At 31.9% G+C, this 15,731-nt stretch overlaps 2 protein-coding genes across 2 annotated transcripts; both read right to left on the minus strand.

The window, feature by feature from the left end:
• Positions 1-793: 793 nt before the first annotated feature.
• On the minus strand, positions 794-11,566 carry LOC130450342 (peroxisomal membrane protein PEX16). The gene is made up of 5 exons (XM_056788682.1): positions 11,314-11,566; positions 10,607-10,847; positions 9,247-9,440; positions 5,586-5,784; positions 794-5,473 (listed from the first exon to the last, which is right to left on the minus strand). Exons 1-5 carry the CDS (start codon positions 11,435-11,437, stop codon positions 5,215-5,217), a joined length of 1,017 nt encoding a protein of 338 aa, XP_056644660.1. The 5' UTR covers positions 11,438-11,566; the 3' UTR covers positions 794-5,214.
• Positions 11,567-11,868: 302 nt separating this feature from the next.
• LOC130450033 (AP-1 complex subunit mu-1) lies at positions 11,869-15,571 on the minus strand. The gene is made up of 2 exons (XM_056788195.1): positions 15,401-15,571; positions 11,869-15,346 (listed from the first exon to the last, which is right to left on the minus strand). The coding sequence occupies exon 2, from the start codon at positions 15,244-15,246 to the stop codon at positions 13,978-13,980; it is 1,269 nt and encodes a 422-aa protein (XP_056644173.1). The 5' UTR covers positions 15,247-15,346; positions 15,401-15,571; the 3' UTR covers positions 11,869-13,977.
• Between the last annotated feature and the right edge of the window lie 160 nt (positions 15,572-15,731).

Consider the following 15,731-nt stretch of genomic DNA (forward strand, 5'->3'; position numbering starts at 1 on the left):
TGTAGCTGAAAACTTTGAGAATAAAAATTGATGAAAATATGTTAATGTTACCTACACTCAACAGACAGGAACCTGTCCAACTTTGTTAAACGGACATGTTCTGCAGCAAAAACAGTGCAAAATACCTTGGAATTCATTTGGACCGACGACTAATCTGGAGCACACATATACTATCATAGAGAAAGCAATTGGGCCTAAAACTTAGTTAACTGCATTGGTTAATGGGTCGAATATCCTAATCAACAACAGCTGCTAATATATAGAGTCACTCTGAAACCCGTCTGGAGTTATGGTATTATCACTGCATCCAACTCAAATATAGCAATTCTAGAAATATTTCAGTCAAAAGTACTCAGAATTATTGTAAATGCTCCATGGTATGTACCCAACAACGTTATTGCTTGTGACCATTAAATAAAGTCGGTTAAAGAAGAAATATCTCGCTTAGATATTGCTTTTAATCATTTGCTCATTGTAAATTTTAAAATGCAAAAATCCGACCCAGAAACAAAGCGAACTAATATTTATAATGTCGAAACACAACAATTTGGAAAATTTCGAAAATAAAAATTGTGAGTCTTAGAAAAAATATATTTTGAGGATAATTTATTACAAATGAACCCATTCAACTCACATTTGTTAGTCTACCTGTACACCTACGACTCTACCTATAAAATCGTTTCGTGGAGGTATAAAGCATTTTTTGTATCTGCAGGGTTCTATTGTAAACGTGGCCTACCATCAAATATTTGTAATGTTATTATCGAAGATGATAAAAACAAAAAAATAAATTATATATATCATTTATTTTTACATATAAAAATATATTTATACCCATTTTAAATTTATACTTTGAATTTATTAAACAATAAATCAACTAGATCACAATAAAATCCCTTTTCTACAAACTACAACATAGTTCACTACTTAACCAATAAACCCAGATTAAAGAAAATATTGTTATATTAACTGTTTCATAAAATATATTATGACTATACTATCTGAAACACGCATCAAATGCAATTCCACTGTAATTTATTATGCAAATATTAAAATTTACTTTTGATGTTCACCTTAAGGACTTAGAGATTTTTGAGTTTTTTACTGAACACACTGTTTACTGCAACAACTATATAGGCCAAGCACCAGAGCAAAGATAGAAGTTCAAATGCAAAGTTCTAGAGAACGGATTCTTTTTTTGGAATATGTTCAGGGGTGTCCTCTGAATGTAAATCTAAGTGGGCGTCATTTAGGGCGCCCGAGTCAGCCGCCATAATGAAAAACACGTTTTATCGAATTCTTGTGAATCGCGCATCGTACGACAAATATAGTAATTTGTACGTACGACAAGTTACTATATTTACTGTACGATGCTAGATCATTTTGTTTGATAATAACTTTTTTCATATTTTTTATTTGAAACTTTTTTTGCATAATTCATATATTTTCAATTATAAGGCTCCAAACTTTTTGCAATATATAGTTAACGGTTCATGATAAATATTGTAAAAAGTTTGGAGGCTGACTCGGGCGCCTCCAATGAAGCCTTTTGGATGTATTTAACATATTTAAAAATTTATATATCACTTCTTATTTATAAATTTCGGTTGAACTGTATTTTATTATAACTGAAAATATTATAAATCGCAAATATAAATTGATGACAATTTGAATAATAACACGTGACAGAAAACATGTCAATATTGGTTAGGTTGTGACGTAGAAACTAAGTAAATACTGAAACGTGGTCGCCGCGTGTCGCCTTTCAAACGCCATTCTGTTGTTGTGAGGGGAAGTAATTGTATGTTTAGTGTGATTTTTGTTTTAGGAAGGGTTTCCAAGACTATTCTAATTGAAATATCGGCCGAAATAGGATATCGAAGCAAGATCGAACAATCTATCTAAGGTAGATGCTTTCATGGTTGCTATGTTCTTTGCTAATAATCAATTATTAACTTCGGTTGAAATATGTGGAGTTAAAAACAGATACTAATTGGACTTTCTTATAGTAACGTCTTTATCACCTTTATTTGCTTGAACTTTATTAAAATGTCATAAGGTTATATTTTGATTAAAGCTTTCGATGTCAAAACATTATTATCTTTCAGTGGTGATCGAAGCACCTATGAGGATGCTGCCATGGATACGTCCAATTAAAACGAGAAGGTGCTTTCTGTATTGTAAAGGGTAGAATATGTCCTGAGCACAAAGTACGCAACCGAGATTTTGTTTCTACTGCCAAGGAGAAAAATTTAAGTTGCCATATATTACATCCTGTAATAAATTAGATGCACACCAGCTTCTGATGGGCTTTATATCAGAAGGACGCAGCACTGCAGTTGCTTTCCAGGAATATGCACAGACACACGAGAGAAGAAATCTGTCGAGAAGTTTGTTAATGCCACAAGTAATCGAAGTTATTACAAGTTGTGGCACTAACTTCGTTATTGACGTATTACGGTATCCTGCATTTTTGAAGTTGTAAAACACCAATAGGCACGTAAATGGAACAAATTGTGGGCAGTTTACAAATAAGGAAACTGTAGCAAATCAAAGAGAAAAAACATTTGAAAAAAATATATTGCTGATCATTGAAGCACAAATGAAAATTAAATCACAACCTGTAGGATTACTACTATCGCCCTAGTATCCCTACTTAGGAGCATCTCCAGATGCTATTAATGATCAATATGAAGAGGAATAAAATGTCCCTCAATGCAAAAACATATAATTTATGTATAAAAGATGGGTTAATAACAAATAAGTGTAAAGCACAAATAAGCCTGCAAATGCATTTATTTAATAAGAAACTGAGTTTATTCTGGGTTGCAGATCCATCATTCGAAATTAATAATAAAATTAGCATTATTCATGTGGAGTATGACAATGTCTATGTAGAAAATATAATGTGCATACCATTTCTGGTTCAATAATATTAAGTCTGTTTACTTACTTTCTACGTCACAATCAGTCATATGACAACAAATGCGTTTTGGCGCGCCATGCAATTATTTAAATTTATTCATTTTTTTAAATCTAATTAGCGTTTAAAAAAAAATTAAAAAATAGTGTGATTAAGAACGATATACTAAACGTAGTTAAGGTATAAAAAAAGTATGCAAGGACCCTATTATAAAAATTATAGATACTCTATCTACAATATTCACGAAAATTCATAGTCGAGTAAAAAAAAATAGTAAAAATTACGCATTAAGGAATTGAAAAAAAAAGTTGCGTAATTACGTAATTGACATTTCCGGAATTCTGGAAGCACTAGAAATATCCAACTCAATTTTATGGGACTTATTGAGTATTAATTATCACTATTAATAAAAAATCCTTCAATCGGAATATCCATCTGCCAAACTGATATAGTATACAGATTTGGTACTAGATCTCGTTAGGTATCGAATAAAGGGTTTCGTATGTGCCTCAGTTTAATCCTACTCTTCATATAAGATATTCGCTGATTTTCACCGGACCCTAACAAGATTTTCTTGTATTTGACTGGTAGGAATTGCTCATGTTACCTATTTGTGTTTTAATTCCTTGTGATATTTGTTGTTATTTTATTATAACTATTGTTTTTGACTGATAGTCAGCAATTATGTGTCACATTCTATTTAAATAAATCAATAATTTTAAGATTAATGAGTTTCTGTTATTGATGATGACCTTTGAACAAAAAAAGTAAGATAAGTGTATAAATTCACAAAAAAGAAGCTAAATTCCCATATCCGTCTATGAGACGGATGTTCCTCATAACTCCAAAAAATTATGTTTCGTCTGACAGGTTCATAAATAATTATCTATCAAATCTACTATACAGTCGAAACCGATTATAACGACATCGTTTACAACGACCGATCGGTTATTACAGCCAGATGTAAATGCCCGCTCGAATCTCGAGTACACTATTCCGCAAATATACCTCCTATAACAACATCGGATACAGCGACATATCGCTTACAACAACGAAACTTTATCGATATTCATCGACTATAACAACCAACCGCTTCTTGTCCCAGTCAAGTGCTACAAATTATACAGAATATTGAAAACAGCAAAGATACTAAAAGCCTTTTGTTCTGGATACAATTCTAATGATATCGGAAGTTTGGGAAAAGGTCACACAGACCACTATAGCCAACTCCTTTCGCAATGCAGGTTTCAAAGATCTCTCTCCATCACAAGCAGAGGACGACGATGATATTCCGCAAGCGAGAATGATACAATCTACAGATGAAGATGACAACGTTCCACTTGCTGAATTGGTTGCTCAGTTGCAAAGATCTACTGCTACAGAGATAGAGGAATTTATTGGAATAGATGACAGTGTCGCTGTGTGCGCCTTAGCTACCGAAGAAGAAATTCTTGCAGAAGCTGAAAGTAACAATCGTAACACTGAAGAATGGTTTCCTCCAACAACAATTTCCGAGGCTCTAAATGCTATGACTGAAAACTTTAAAATCTAGAACTCGTACTATAAGCAGCTAAGTACATTTTGTATTCTAATTATTTCTTAATAAATATTTCATTTCTGACATTTCATTTGACAAGTTCACATACATAACTTATAACTATACTGGATAGATACCTATGATAATATAACTACACAACTAATATAACTACTGTACTTGGATATATGTACTCCTTATAGCAACTATCAGATATAACGTCAGCAATTATATGGTCCCTTCAATGTCGCTATATCAGGTTTTGACTGTATTTACCAATCTGTAACCTATAATTTTATTTTCGTTCTGAAAACCTGTTTTTTCGGGAATACCTCGATTGAAAACTGGGAAACAGTTTATTGGTATTTCAGTTAGAAGGATTATACTTGCTTCCCAAATAAGGAACTAACAGATATTGTACCAATGAGCAAAATATTGGCATACATTTTCTTCTTAACTCTTACTCTAAAGCTAAAGTATTGTAAACTTTTGTCAGCTAATAAATTGATTGTAAGTAAATAAAAAACTTGAAAATTGAGTACTAAATTCGTTGATTTCTACAACTCCATGTTGTTTACACATTTTTATCTTTGGTATAATTTTTCTGGTGGTTATTTATAACTAAATCAATCGCAAATTAAAAAAGTTTCGACATTTTAAAAAAATTGCATAATAAATATGGGAATAGTAGTGAAGAATAATAATTATAGATATGATATGTTATGAAAAAACCTCAACTTTTGATTAAAATTTAAATCTATGTAGACCACATGTAGAAGTAGGTATTTTGCCAAAATGGTAAATATTGTGCCAATGGAGTACAAATAATGCTAGCTAATGGTACTTTGCTCAAACCTATCAAAAAGGAATGAATTCTATCTTTGCTGTATTGTTCATACATAGGTGACCGCAAGAAATATAATATCAAAAGCATTGTCCTTTTAGATATCTGTAAACGCTGCTGTGGCGTCAAAGCTTGGATATTCTTTTTTGTACTGGATCGGTATAGTTCCATGCTGTAAAATAAAATTAGTTTAATATCATATACAATTGCAGAGGACATTAATAATAACAATTAAAATCTTGTCCCTTGATTAGAAGTTGTTTATGAATAAAAATTTTATTTACCTTGTAATATCTAAAGCTAGAGAAATCATCCATGGTTTCCATGTTTTGGTACCAAAACAAGCCATTGACGTTAGATGAATAATCGGTTTAGCAATATAAATGCTTTCTGCAATCAACTGTCTTTTACTTATAGTGGTTTCAAGCAACTGATTTCTATTATCGGCTCCTAATTGTGGTAATGGTTTCCAGTCCCTTAAGCCTAAAAGTTTACATTGAATGACAAATCTCAATTGATTAAATAAATCAAACAAATGTTTTTGTGATTCCAATAAATTTCTAATATAACAACAAAAGATATAAAAAAACCTTTATGACCATTTATAAGCGAAATATTCCGAGTTGTATTTAATCTATTGTTAGAGAAATTCATCAAAAATGAGACAGACCAATAAATTTAGACGTCATTTCCTTCAAGTGTTTCCTATATTTTGCTTTCATTTTCCACTCTTGAATTTATCTCTGTCTTTTTCTCTTAGGTCTTCTATTACGTTTATGTAACATATTTTCTTTGCTCTGTCTCCTTTTCTGCTTGTTCTGTTTTTAGTTGTTTTCCTAAAATCTGGCATTTTCTGTATATGCTCTGTTCAAATTAATGAATCTCATTGTTTTGTTCAGTACTATTTTTCCAAATAAAAAAATTGTTCATTATTTATTCTCCTTTACCATTATTTCGTTTCAAGTATTTTCCTGCATATTCAATTTCTCTTACGAGGATGTATTGATATCTAGTTAGCCTAGACCAGTTCCATACATAAACAAAATATTACGTTACCATAGCAATGAACAATAACTTATTAGAAGTGTCAGTGTAAAGTTTAACGTCAAAAAAGTAAGACACAGATACGCAATAAATTAAAGGAAAATAGATGTCCACCGAAATTGTGAAAATCGAAAAATTGGAGTATCGAGCCAACAACAAGTACCTGTATTTAGAAGAGTTAAGAGATAAGCAGATTTCCGAAGATATGCTTAATACCCTTGGTGATCAATGTCCTTCGTATGCGACCGTGAAAATTGGACTGCAAGCTTCAAAAGAGGTAAATTTTCCATTGACGATGATGACCGATCAGGAAGGCCAGTTTCCGTGTCAGTCTCCGAAAATATCGATGCAGTTCATGACATGATTTTATCAGACCGTCGAATTGGGCCAAAACGGATATCTGAAGCACTGAATATTTCATATGAACGCTTTCATTATATAGTTCACGTCAATTTGGACATGAGAAAAATTTCTGCAAAATGGATCCCCAAATGTTTGAATGTTGACCAACAGTGCAAGAGTAGAAGCATCGCGTTCGATCTGTGCTCGATTTGAAAACGACGTAGACTTCTTAAGCCTAATTGTTTCTATGGATGAGACTTGGGTACATTTCTACGATCCAGAAACAAAGCAACAATTGATGGAATGGCGACATTCTGGTTCCCAAGACCTAAGAAGTTTCAAGTTCAAAAATCTGCTGGAAAAGTTCTTACTTCAGTTTTTTGGGATTGCCATGGAGTAATCATGATTGATTTTTTGGATAAGGGTAGAACAATAACTGGAGATTACTATTTGACATTACTGACCACTCTACGGGAAGAAACTAAAGAGAAAAGGTGCGGAAAGCTATCCAAAGGTGTTTTGTTTTTGCAGGACAACGCTCCTGCACACAAATTTCATGTAGCCATTCAAAAAATTCGTGATTTACGGTTTCAATTACTAGAACACCCTCCTTATTCACCAAATTTGGCTCCGTCCGACTATCATCTCTTTCCTCAACTGAAAAAAAGTTTAAAAGATCGTAAATTTTCTTCCAACGAGGAGGTAATAAAAGCTGTGGAGGTCTGGTTTGCAGAGCAAAAAGAAACATTTTATTTTGAAAGGTCTAGATACGTTGCAGGTGCGCTGTAATAAATTTATCCAATTAAGAGTAGAATATGTTGTGTTATAAAATATTTTGACATTTTTATTTTGTTTGGTTCTATAGTAGGCTAAGAATTTTTCAATATATCCTCGTACATATATATATATATATATATATGAGGAAAAGTCATTTGACCGGTCCTGATAGGAATAGTGTTAATGTTTGTAACAGCAATAAAAACTAAAAAAGAGGGAAACGCGATCAGAAGCTTTCGCACAATCCCAACAATCCCCTTCTACAACCAGCATACTTCAGTTTATAACAGCAATTGTTGGAAGTCTTCATCATTTTTTTTGCACTATTGTGCAAATAAGCGAGTATTCATTGCATTGCTTCTTATTTTTTTAAGTGCATTAATCACAAATTGAAGCGATGTTGCAATCTATAACATAAATTTTTCACTACTAGATGTTATCAGTGGATAACACAGTTACCACTTGTATAATTCTTATAAAATGGCTTATAAACCCAGGATATCGCACGACCATGACAGGAGCTTCATCTGTTGTCACCACAAAAAATTTTGTGAATGGAATTGATTTTTCTTTAAAAATATATCTCAAGACATTAAATATTAATTCACCTTTAGTATTCGTAGTTTTCACGAATAGTAACTCTTCATGAATTTCTTTGCCCATAACAAATCGAACATATGCCAATAATAATGCTTCATTGCTACGTAAAATTGACTTGTCCAGTTGAATAGAAAATTGAGTGGTTCCTAGATAATTCCACAAGAAACTTTCAACATCAGAGCCAGGGCCGGATTAAGCTAGGTGCTTGGGGGGCTATAGCCCCGGGCCCCAGGTCCAAGAGGGCCCCATCATTTGGAAATCATTCTGTATTTTTTGATGTGATGATACCACAAATCTAACGTATTGATATTATTTTGTGAATTTTTCCGGGTTTTCGAATTTCCATCATTATTTTAGCCCTGGGTCTTATAAATCTTAACCCGGCCCTGATCAGAGCTCATTTCATCAATACTTCTTTGTATGGTGTTTACTTAAAGGAATTCTTTTGAGTATATAAAATTATAAATATAGCAGATTGCCCGGAAAAGATTTCTTCCCACTAAATTTCCATTTTTTGTTTGTTTTCTGACACTGGCAATAACAAATATCAATTCACTTTACTTTTCTTTTGAAAGTCTGTAAACAAATTCCTTCACTGTCCAACAAATTAATAACGTTTATCATTGACATTAGTATTTATATTGGTGACGTATCAAACAAGTTCATGCAAGATTAAAATCATATATACCACAAGTCGTATTAATTTGCATGTCTGCACAAACGTTGCGGACAAGACGACGACGCGTTGTACTGAACATGCAAGTTTTTACAAGTAACAGCCGCTAAGCTTCTTAAAATATTATCTGCCTATATTGATAGAAGTCAAGCTAACATCTTAGTCCTTCACTACCAAATAAATTTTCATTGACCCCCATCGAGACTCCCGTGACCCCTGGTAGTCTACCTAGAATCACGGCACTAGACCAACAATTACACTGTCTGATAAGCATTTTGCTGGTCTCTATAGACAATAATTTATTATCTAAATATGCGGCAAGGGTATAAGTTTGAAGTTTGGTGTAGTATAGAGGTACTAGTAAACAGCATAAATCTAGAATCTATATAACTAATAATCAAATAATTGGTTATCGACTGTAATTTCAAGTGATGGAAACTAGCTGCTAGAATAAATTGATAAGAGCTTTCCTAAAAACAAGAGGAAATATTAGTTACAATACAAACCTATTGGTGGTGAAGAATCTATCTTTCTCATAACTCTCCCAGAACGTTTCAAAGTGAAAGAAATTGAATCAAATTCAGATTGTGATATATTTCGTTTCTGATGAGATATAGTTTTTCTATTTAATACTGGAATCGATGGATTCTGAATGATTGGTTCTTTATAGTGGAATATTAAAAACATTCTTGAAATACATCTAAAAAATAAATTATTGTTTATTCACTGTGTGTTATTAATTCTACATTAATTAAAAGATTTTCGTTTTGTTAAGTTGAATAAGGATTTTCAAAATTTTCCTGTTTTAGATACTACTACTGGCACTACAGCCCTAGAGCCTTGACCTCGTTCCCCCCACTCCTCCAGTCATCACGGTCTAACGCTCGGCGTCTTCACCTCCTCACACCTAGCTCCCGAAAATCCTCCTCGACATCATTCTGCTATCATTTGCGCGGTCGCCCAGGGAGCCAGTACGCTTTACGCACCCTCTGCTTTTCAGACGTAAACTTCAAGTGGCCTTAGCTGGTTACTCCATTCTATTCCAAGTGTGAAATTGTTGATTTCCCTTATGCCACCCATAATTTCTGAACTAATTGCAGATAACACAACTTAAGCGAACTTTTCCTGTTTCAATTCATTATTACTATCTTATCACTATTATGTTTTTCACTATTTTTTATCTGTAACAACAGGTACTCAATATATATATATATATATATATATATATATATATATATATATATATATATATATATATATATATATATATATATATACATATATATGGCTCATGGCACTATCAGTATATATATATATATATATATATATATATACATATATATGGCTCATGGCACTATCAGTACTTTCTATGGCACATTAAAAATTTGAGCAACCTCATTTCTAAGAGACAGTTAGCAAACTAGTTAATCTTGCAACAGTTTTGCAATCAAAATAAAACTTTAAAACTTTTGAGTGCATAGGGATACAACTCAGTCAGTATTAAATCAGTTGATGCAGACAACTCAGAGTACAGAAAGAATATTGCAACCATCCCTACCATTGGATCCAAAAAGATGGTTTATTTACAGGATGCTGTCTAGCAAAAATATAGATTCTGGATGGGAAGAGAATGAAAAACCAGTTCATCTAGTTGTACAATGCCTTACTAATGTAGACAGATGCAGATACAATAATCCTTATGGTTACACTATGTAACTCCTAAATATTCATTTATCTAATTAACCAAGTTATTGTCTATGGTTATAAGTCAAAAATATTGTAGTTAAACTTAAGTTAGGTTGATTGCCAATCCACAAATTCAACTTTATAGACAGTTTTTTAGAAGTTCTTTATCATTTCACTTACTTGAAAATTTGTATTGATACAATAATAATCCATTTTCCAGTGTTGCCCCAAAGTTTACTTGCTGAAAGTTCACAGAAAACCTCAGAATATTCAATCACAGTCAACCAGAGTTTGATCTTTTCCACACTTGCACTACTGTCGATTTGATAAGCTTTCTTAATAATTCTATCGTTAAACATAACAAGAAGATTAGAGAGACAGTAAATTAGTTCCGATACTATATGAGAATTATTTATTCTACCTGAAAAATGAAAAGGTAACAATTTAGTGAACAAATATGTTATTATTGACTTTAATGTAGTGCTTTTGTAAATTCATCATTTATGGTGGTATTTTGTAATATCAATTTATATAGGTTTATCATATCTTGTAAATGTTTCCACTATAAACTGTAGTTAATGGCACCCAAAATTAAATTGAAAAGCTATGTTGTTTCGAAATAAGTTACATATATCACTCTGCATTATTTCGAGACTGAAAATAGTTACCTTTTAAAAAGTTGGGAGTATCAATATTTCATCAATTTCTGTCAAGTTATTTTTAAATAAATAAAACTCAATTTACTATTGCTTTTAATTTGTTGTTTTTTCCCTATTCGCACATTTTCGTAAATAAAATACCAATGAATAATTTGCAGGCATAATAATCATTATTATGATTTGACAAAATATATTCTAAAATTGACTATAAGTCGAACAAATAATTACCTGCCAAGAAATAAGATATCCATTTCACACTTGTTTCCCAATCTCCAATATTGTTTGGGTTTTTGCTTACCCATGATTTATATGATTGGTATAATTCTGGCAAACTAAATAATAAAGAAGACATTTTAATGTTGTTATAACATAATATTCAACGTGAATTATTAAATAATATAAAGACTTGTTAAAAAGTAATTATGTATGGCCCAAGTCCACAAGTTAACGTTATGAGATTAGGTTATGTTAGATTACATCTTTCATAAGTCATCTCTCTTCTTCATTTTTTAATCAGCCAGGAACTTATTTTCAGTTATATATTTGTCACCGTAAAATTGTAAATACCGTTAGATTATAATCTGTGAACTGTTGAAAGATTGTAAACCGTAACATATTGCTTACAATTTAACGCATTATTTTTCAATAGAATCTAATCTATCGAAGTGAAATTGTTAAAACACAATCTTACATTTGTTAACTGTCAACTTAATCTAACCATATAATTAATTCTATAGCTATGAGTTATTTTCAACACTAAATCAATTTACAATCATAAAAACACTGATTGTTTACATTCGACCAATCAGGTCTACTCAGACCTTAACCCAGAAATAGTTTTTGATCAGTTTCCTAACGACGCTTTGTTTTCGGCGGAAATCCAAACTTACAAATCAACCCAGGAAAACCTTTAATCATTTTATTTTCATCCTTAATTACTCTGTTTAAAGTTTTTTATTCAATTGTATATTTCAATGCTTAATAGTTATTATTCAGATGTTATACCCAGTGTCTGCACGTGTTGTAGACTATATTTTACCGACGATTTTACAAAGAAAACAGTTGTTGATGTCATAAAAGAAACAAATTCCTTTTTTCCCGAAACGGAAAAAGCATTAAAAATTTTAATCGCTTTACCATGTACGACCTGTACAGTAGAGCGAGCCTTTAGCAGCCTCAGAATCACCATGACAGAAGATCGCCTTAACGGTCTGGCCATGATGAGTATACACAGAGTTATAATAAATAAAAACCTAAATAATTTTAATGATAAAGTGGTTGAAAGTTTTGCAAAAATCCCCGCAGGTTATGTTTAAATATTATTTTTGTTAAAATAAATAATTCTTACTGTGTTTAAAAGTTTGATTTAGTTATTGTGCTGACGAGGGTTTGTGAAGTTTTATACATTGATATTAAAACAGCTCTTTTATAATAATCATGGAGACAAAGACTTCCAAAGTGTAACGCTTCATGCTATCGACTCTACGAGGCGTCCATATTTTTTATCATCCTTAATACTGTATTTTTTGTTATTTATTTGTAAATAATTTGTTAACTTTAGTAAATCACTGTAATCATACAATAAAACACAACTAAAAAGAAAAGCCTTTTATATTTTACAAATTTAAAATACAATACTTATTGTTTATATTTTAATAAAATATCTTTTAAGATTTGTTACAATAGTGCTTCTGTAGAAGATAGGAAAAATTTTACCCTCTGTGGTACAGTGAGGTTCAGATATGAGCTGGTTGGACATTTCATTTCACTCAAGCCCAATTTTTTACAAATGATTGTATGTAAATTACACAAAGTATTGAATGACTGACTTTTTCTGTTATTTCTTCCATGACTAAAGTCACTTTTACAAGAATATGTTGTGAATCTATCGAAGTATTGGATGAATTACTTTATAAGAAAAATAACAGTCATTTCAGAAATGAAGTACAATAGACAACAAAACAGACCTTGAAACTTCTGGAAATTCTGTCGACAAAGCAGTAATGGTGAATTTGCTATTTTCTTTAAACATTTTGTCAACTCGTTGAATAAAGTCATCTGAAAGGACAGATTTGCGTCCTTGGTCCCCTTCATCATGCCCATCACTCATGAAGTTTCCCCCATACACACGACTCATTCTCCGATGGATTTCTGTAGCACTATGCCCTTCAGTCTGTAGAAAAAGAGTGTAGTGCGAGAGCTTTGCAGTCAGCTACAGTGCATGCCCTCTTTCTTCTGCCCGTGTAGCGTTGTCATGAAGCAATCGTTGGTTGAAAAAAAAAACAGCCCTCGTAATATCTAATATTCATTTTAGAGCCTTCTATATTTTGTTATATTTTGAATTTGGCGCTTGAAATTTGAAACTTTTTAATTTGATTATTTTTATAAATATCCATGTCTATTCACAAAATTTCAGTCTCTGAAGACGATAAGTTCGTATCGAAACCCGCTTTAGACAATGTAAATTGTGAGTATTTAAGTAATGTAAACAGAATGAATATCTCCAACAGTTAAAGAAACTCCAATTTAGGACTTGCAATCCCAAAAGAAATTTAGCAAAATGTGTGAAAAAAGAATTTAAAGAATAAATTCACAAGAAAATTAAAACAGGACATTCAGGAAACAATTGTGTGACTCTACAAAAGGAAATTAGTTTTGTATTAAACGGGCCATTTCATTTGTAAGGAGCACTAAACAGTTTCATATGTAAAACTTAGTAGATTAGAAGTAAAGTAAAGAAAATAAAGTTTAATACATTGATTGCAATCATTTATCATCATTAACAATATATCTGGGTTGGAAGCTATCTGACCATACCTCATATGTTATACAATACCACATTTGAAGGTTGACGTATAAAGTATTATTTCTACATAAAAAAATTGGACATGTTTAGTTAGTACGCAGTTGATAGTCTCCATTTTGTGTAATGTATCTCACCCAAGGTAAAGCTTGGTATCCACTTTTTTCAATAATCTTCAAGTATCTCACTTGTATACCTGAAGTGGTGAAATAAGGAATTTCAAACTTAACTTGTATTGGTGGTTTTCCTTCCGTATCTTCACATTCAACACTGGGAAGTCCAAAATGAGCTCTCATTAGATATTCCTTGCCTCCTGGAAATGATTTAATGCTCCAAGTAATAGCATTTTGTTCAGGAGCATATTTTACACTACCAATAGTTGTTTTGAATTTAGGAGAGTCGGCATCGTGAGGCACTGGAATGATTATTTCAACATTATTTGCAGTAGATCGCCTCTTAAATTGTGATCTAGCCTTAATCATGTATTCAACTCTACTATGTGCATGCCGTTCTATAACAGATTCAATCCAAATTAGAGGTTTAACATGTGTATTCAAACGGTACGACATTAATTCAAATTCACCATCAGGAGGAATAAATGAGATAGTTCTGTCAATTTCAAATCTAGATAATCTAACACACTGGTGAAATTTAACATCTTCCAACTCCACAGATTTAGATTTCCCTCTCCCCGTACTTTCGAATAATACTTTGTCATTAAGCCCTAGTCTCAATTCAGGCATTCCAGAAAGATATACTCTCATTTTGATAGCCCCCACTATTTCACTTCTAAGAACGTTGCCATTAGCACTTGCTAATAAGTTTACAGATTCTATTACATCTAAAAATACTTCATTTTTTCTATACTTGATCCCTTCAGAACGCCACGATACTGCATTTGTTACAGCAACAGGAATTCTGGGTTGTATTTCTAGCTTATGGCCCTCTTGTGTGATATATTCTTGAAGAATTTTGCTGTCAGTGGTTTGAGGGTAGCCAAAATCAAGAAGCTCATCCAAAAGCTCATAGATCACAACGAAATTATCCCTTATACTTTCTTCTTCGAGTTCTTTGAAATATTCAGTCATAACTTGGACAATTTTATGTAAAAATACAAATACGAGAGCTATGTTCCCATTTTTCTTTGTAGTACTTACTATGTAAAGATTGTTAGTCTTGATGTAAGAAAAAGTACATTCAGCAATTTGTAAAATTGGAGTTACGAGCCCTTCTTCCTCTTTTTCCATCAACAAGGGCATGAATTTTTCGATAACTCCCAGATCAATATCGCCTCTGTAATTTCTAGAAATGAGAACTTTTCCTTTAACATCTAAAATATATATAGCAGAACACGACATTTTGATTAATATTATTTCTATATAAACTTTAAGCCGATTCTTATGACTTTTTATTTTATTCTGGAATGTCCTACAATCTTTGGGATACTTGCATGAAATCCTGCAAATGAAAATATTAATATTTCAAAGTAATAACCAAATTACTATTACTTACTACATAATGGCATCAAAGGGTTTAAAATTTGTAATTAATCGTAATTTTATTATATAAAGTAATATTATCAATTTACATTAAAAATTACACGTTACATAGTCCTTATCATAAATGACATTTCCCATCTGTCAGTATTCTTCTGTTCTTTAGTATGATATCGTTAGACCTACTAAAACATTTTTCAGTTCACTATACATTATCTACAACTTTCGACATCATCAAATCCCGATTTTGCCTAATACACATCTGATAACAAGAACAAAATACAAAATAATTTTTCCATATTAAGGCCTGGAACCGTCTATGAAATTGTGTATTTATCTTGAGACTT

The sequence above is a fragment of the Diorhabda sublineata genome, chromosome 11 (genome assembly GCF_026230105.1).
Source record: "Diorhabda sublineata isolate icDioSubl1.1 chromosome 11, icDioSubl1.1, whole genome shotgun sequence".
NCBI classification, from domain to species: domain Eukaryota; kingdom Metazoa; phylum Arthropoda; class Insecta; order Coleoptera; family Chrysomelidae; genus Diorhabda; species Diorhabda sublineata.

Coding starts and splice junctions, on each gene's coding strand:
- LOC130450342 (XM_056788682.1), bottom strand. CDS start 11,437: ATGTCTTCTTTATTATTTAGTTTGCCAGAATTATACCAATCATATAAA. Junction 10,848..11,313: donor GATATCTTATTTCTTGGCAG/GTAATTATTTGT, acceptor TTCATTTTTCAG/GTAGAATAAATAATTCTCAT. Junction 5,785..9,246: donor AGATTCTTCACCACCAATAG/GTTTGTATTGTA, acceptor GTAAACTTTTAG/GCTTAAGGGACTGGAAACCA.
- LOC130450033 (XM_056788195.1), bottom strand. CDS start 15,246: ATGTCGTGTTCTGCTATATATATTTTAGATGTTAAAGGAAAAGTTCTC.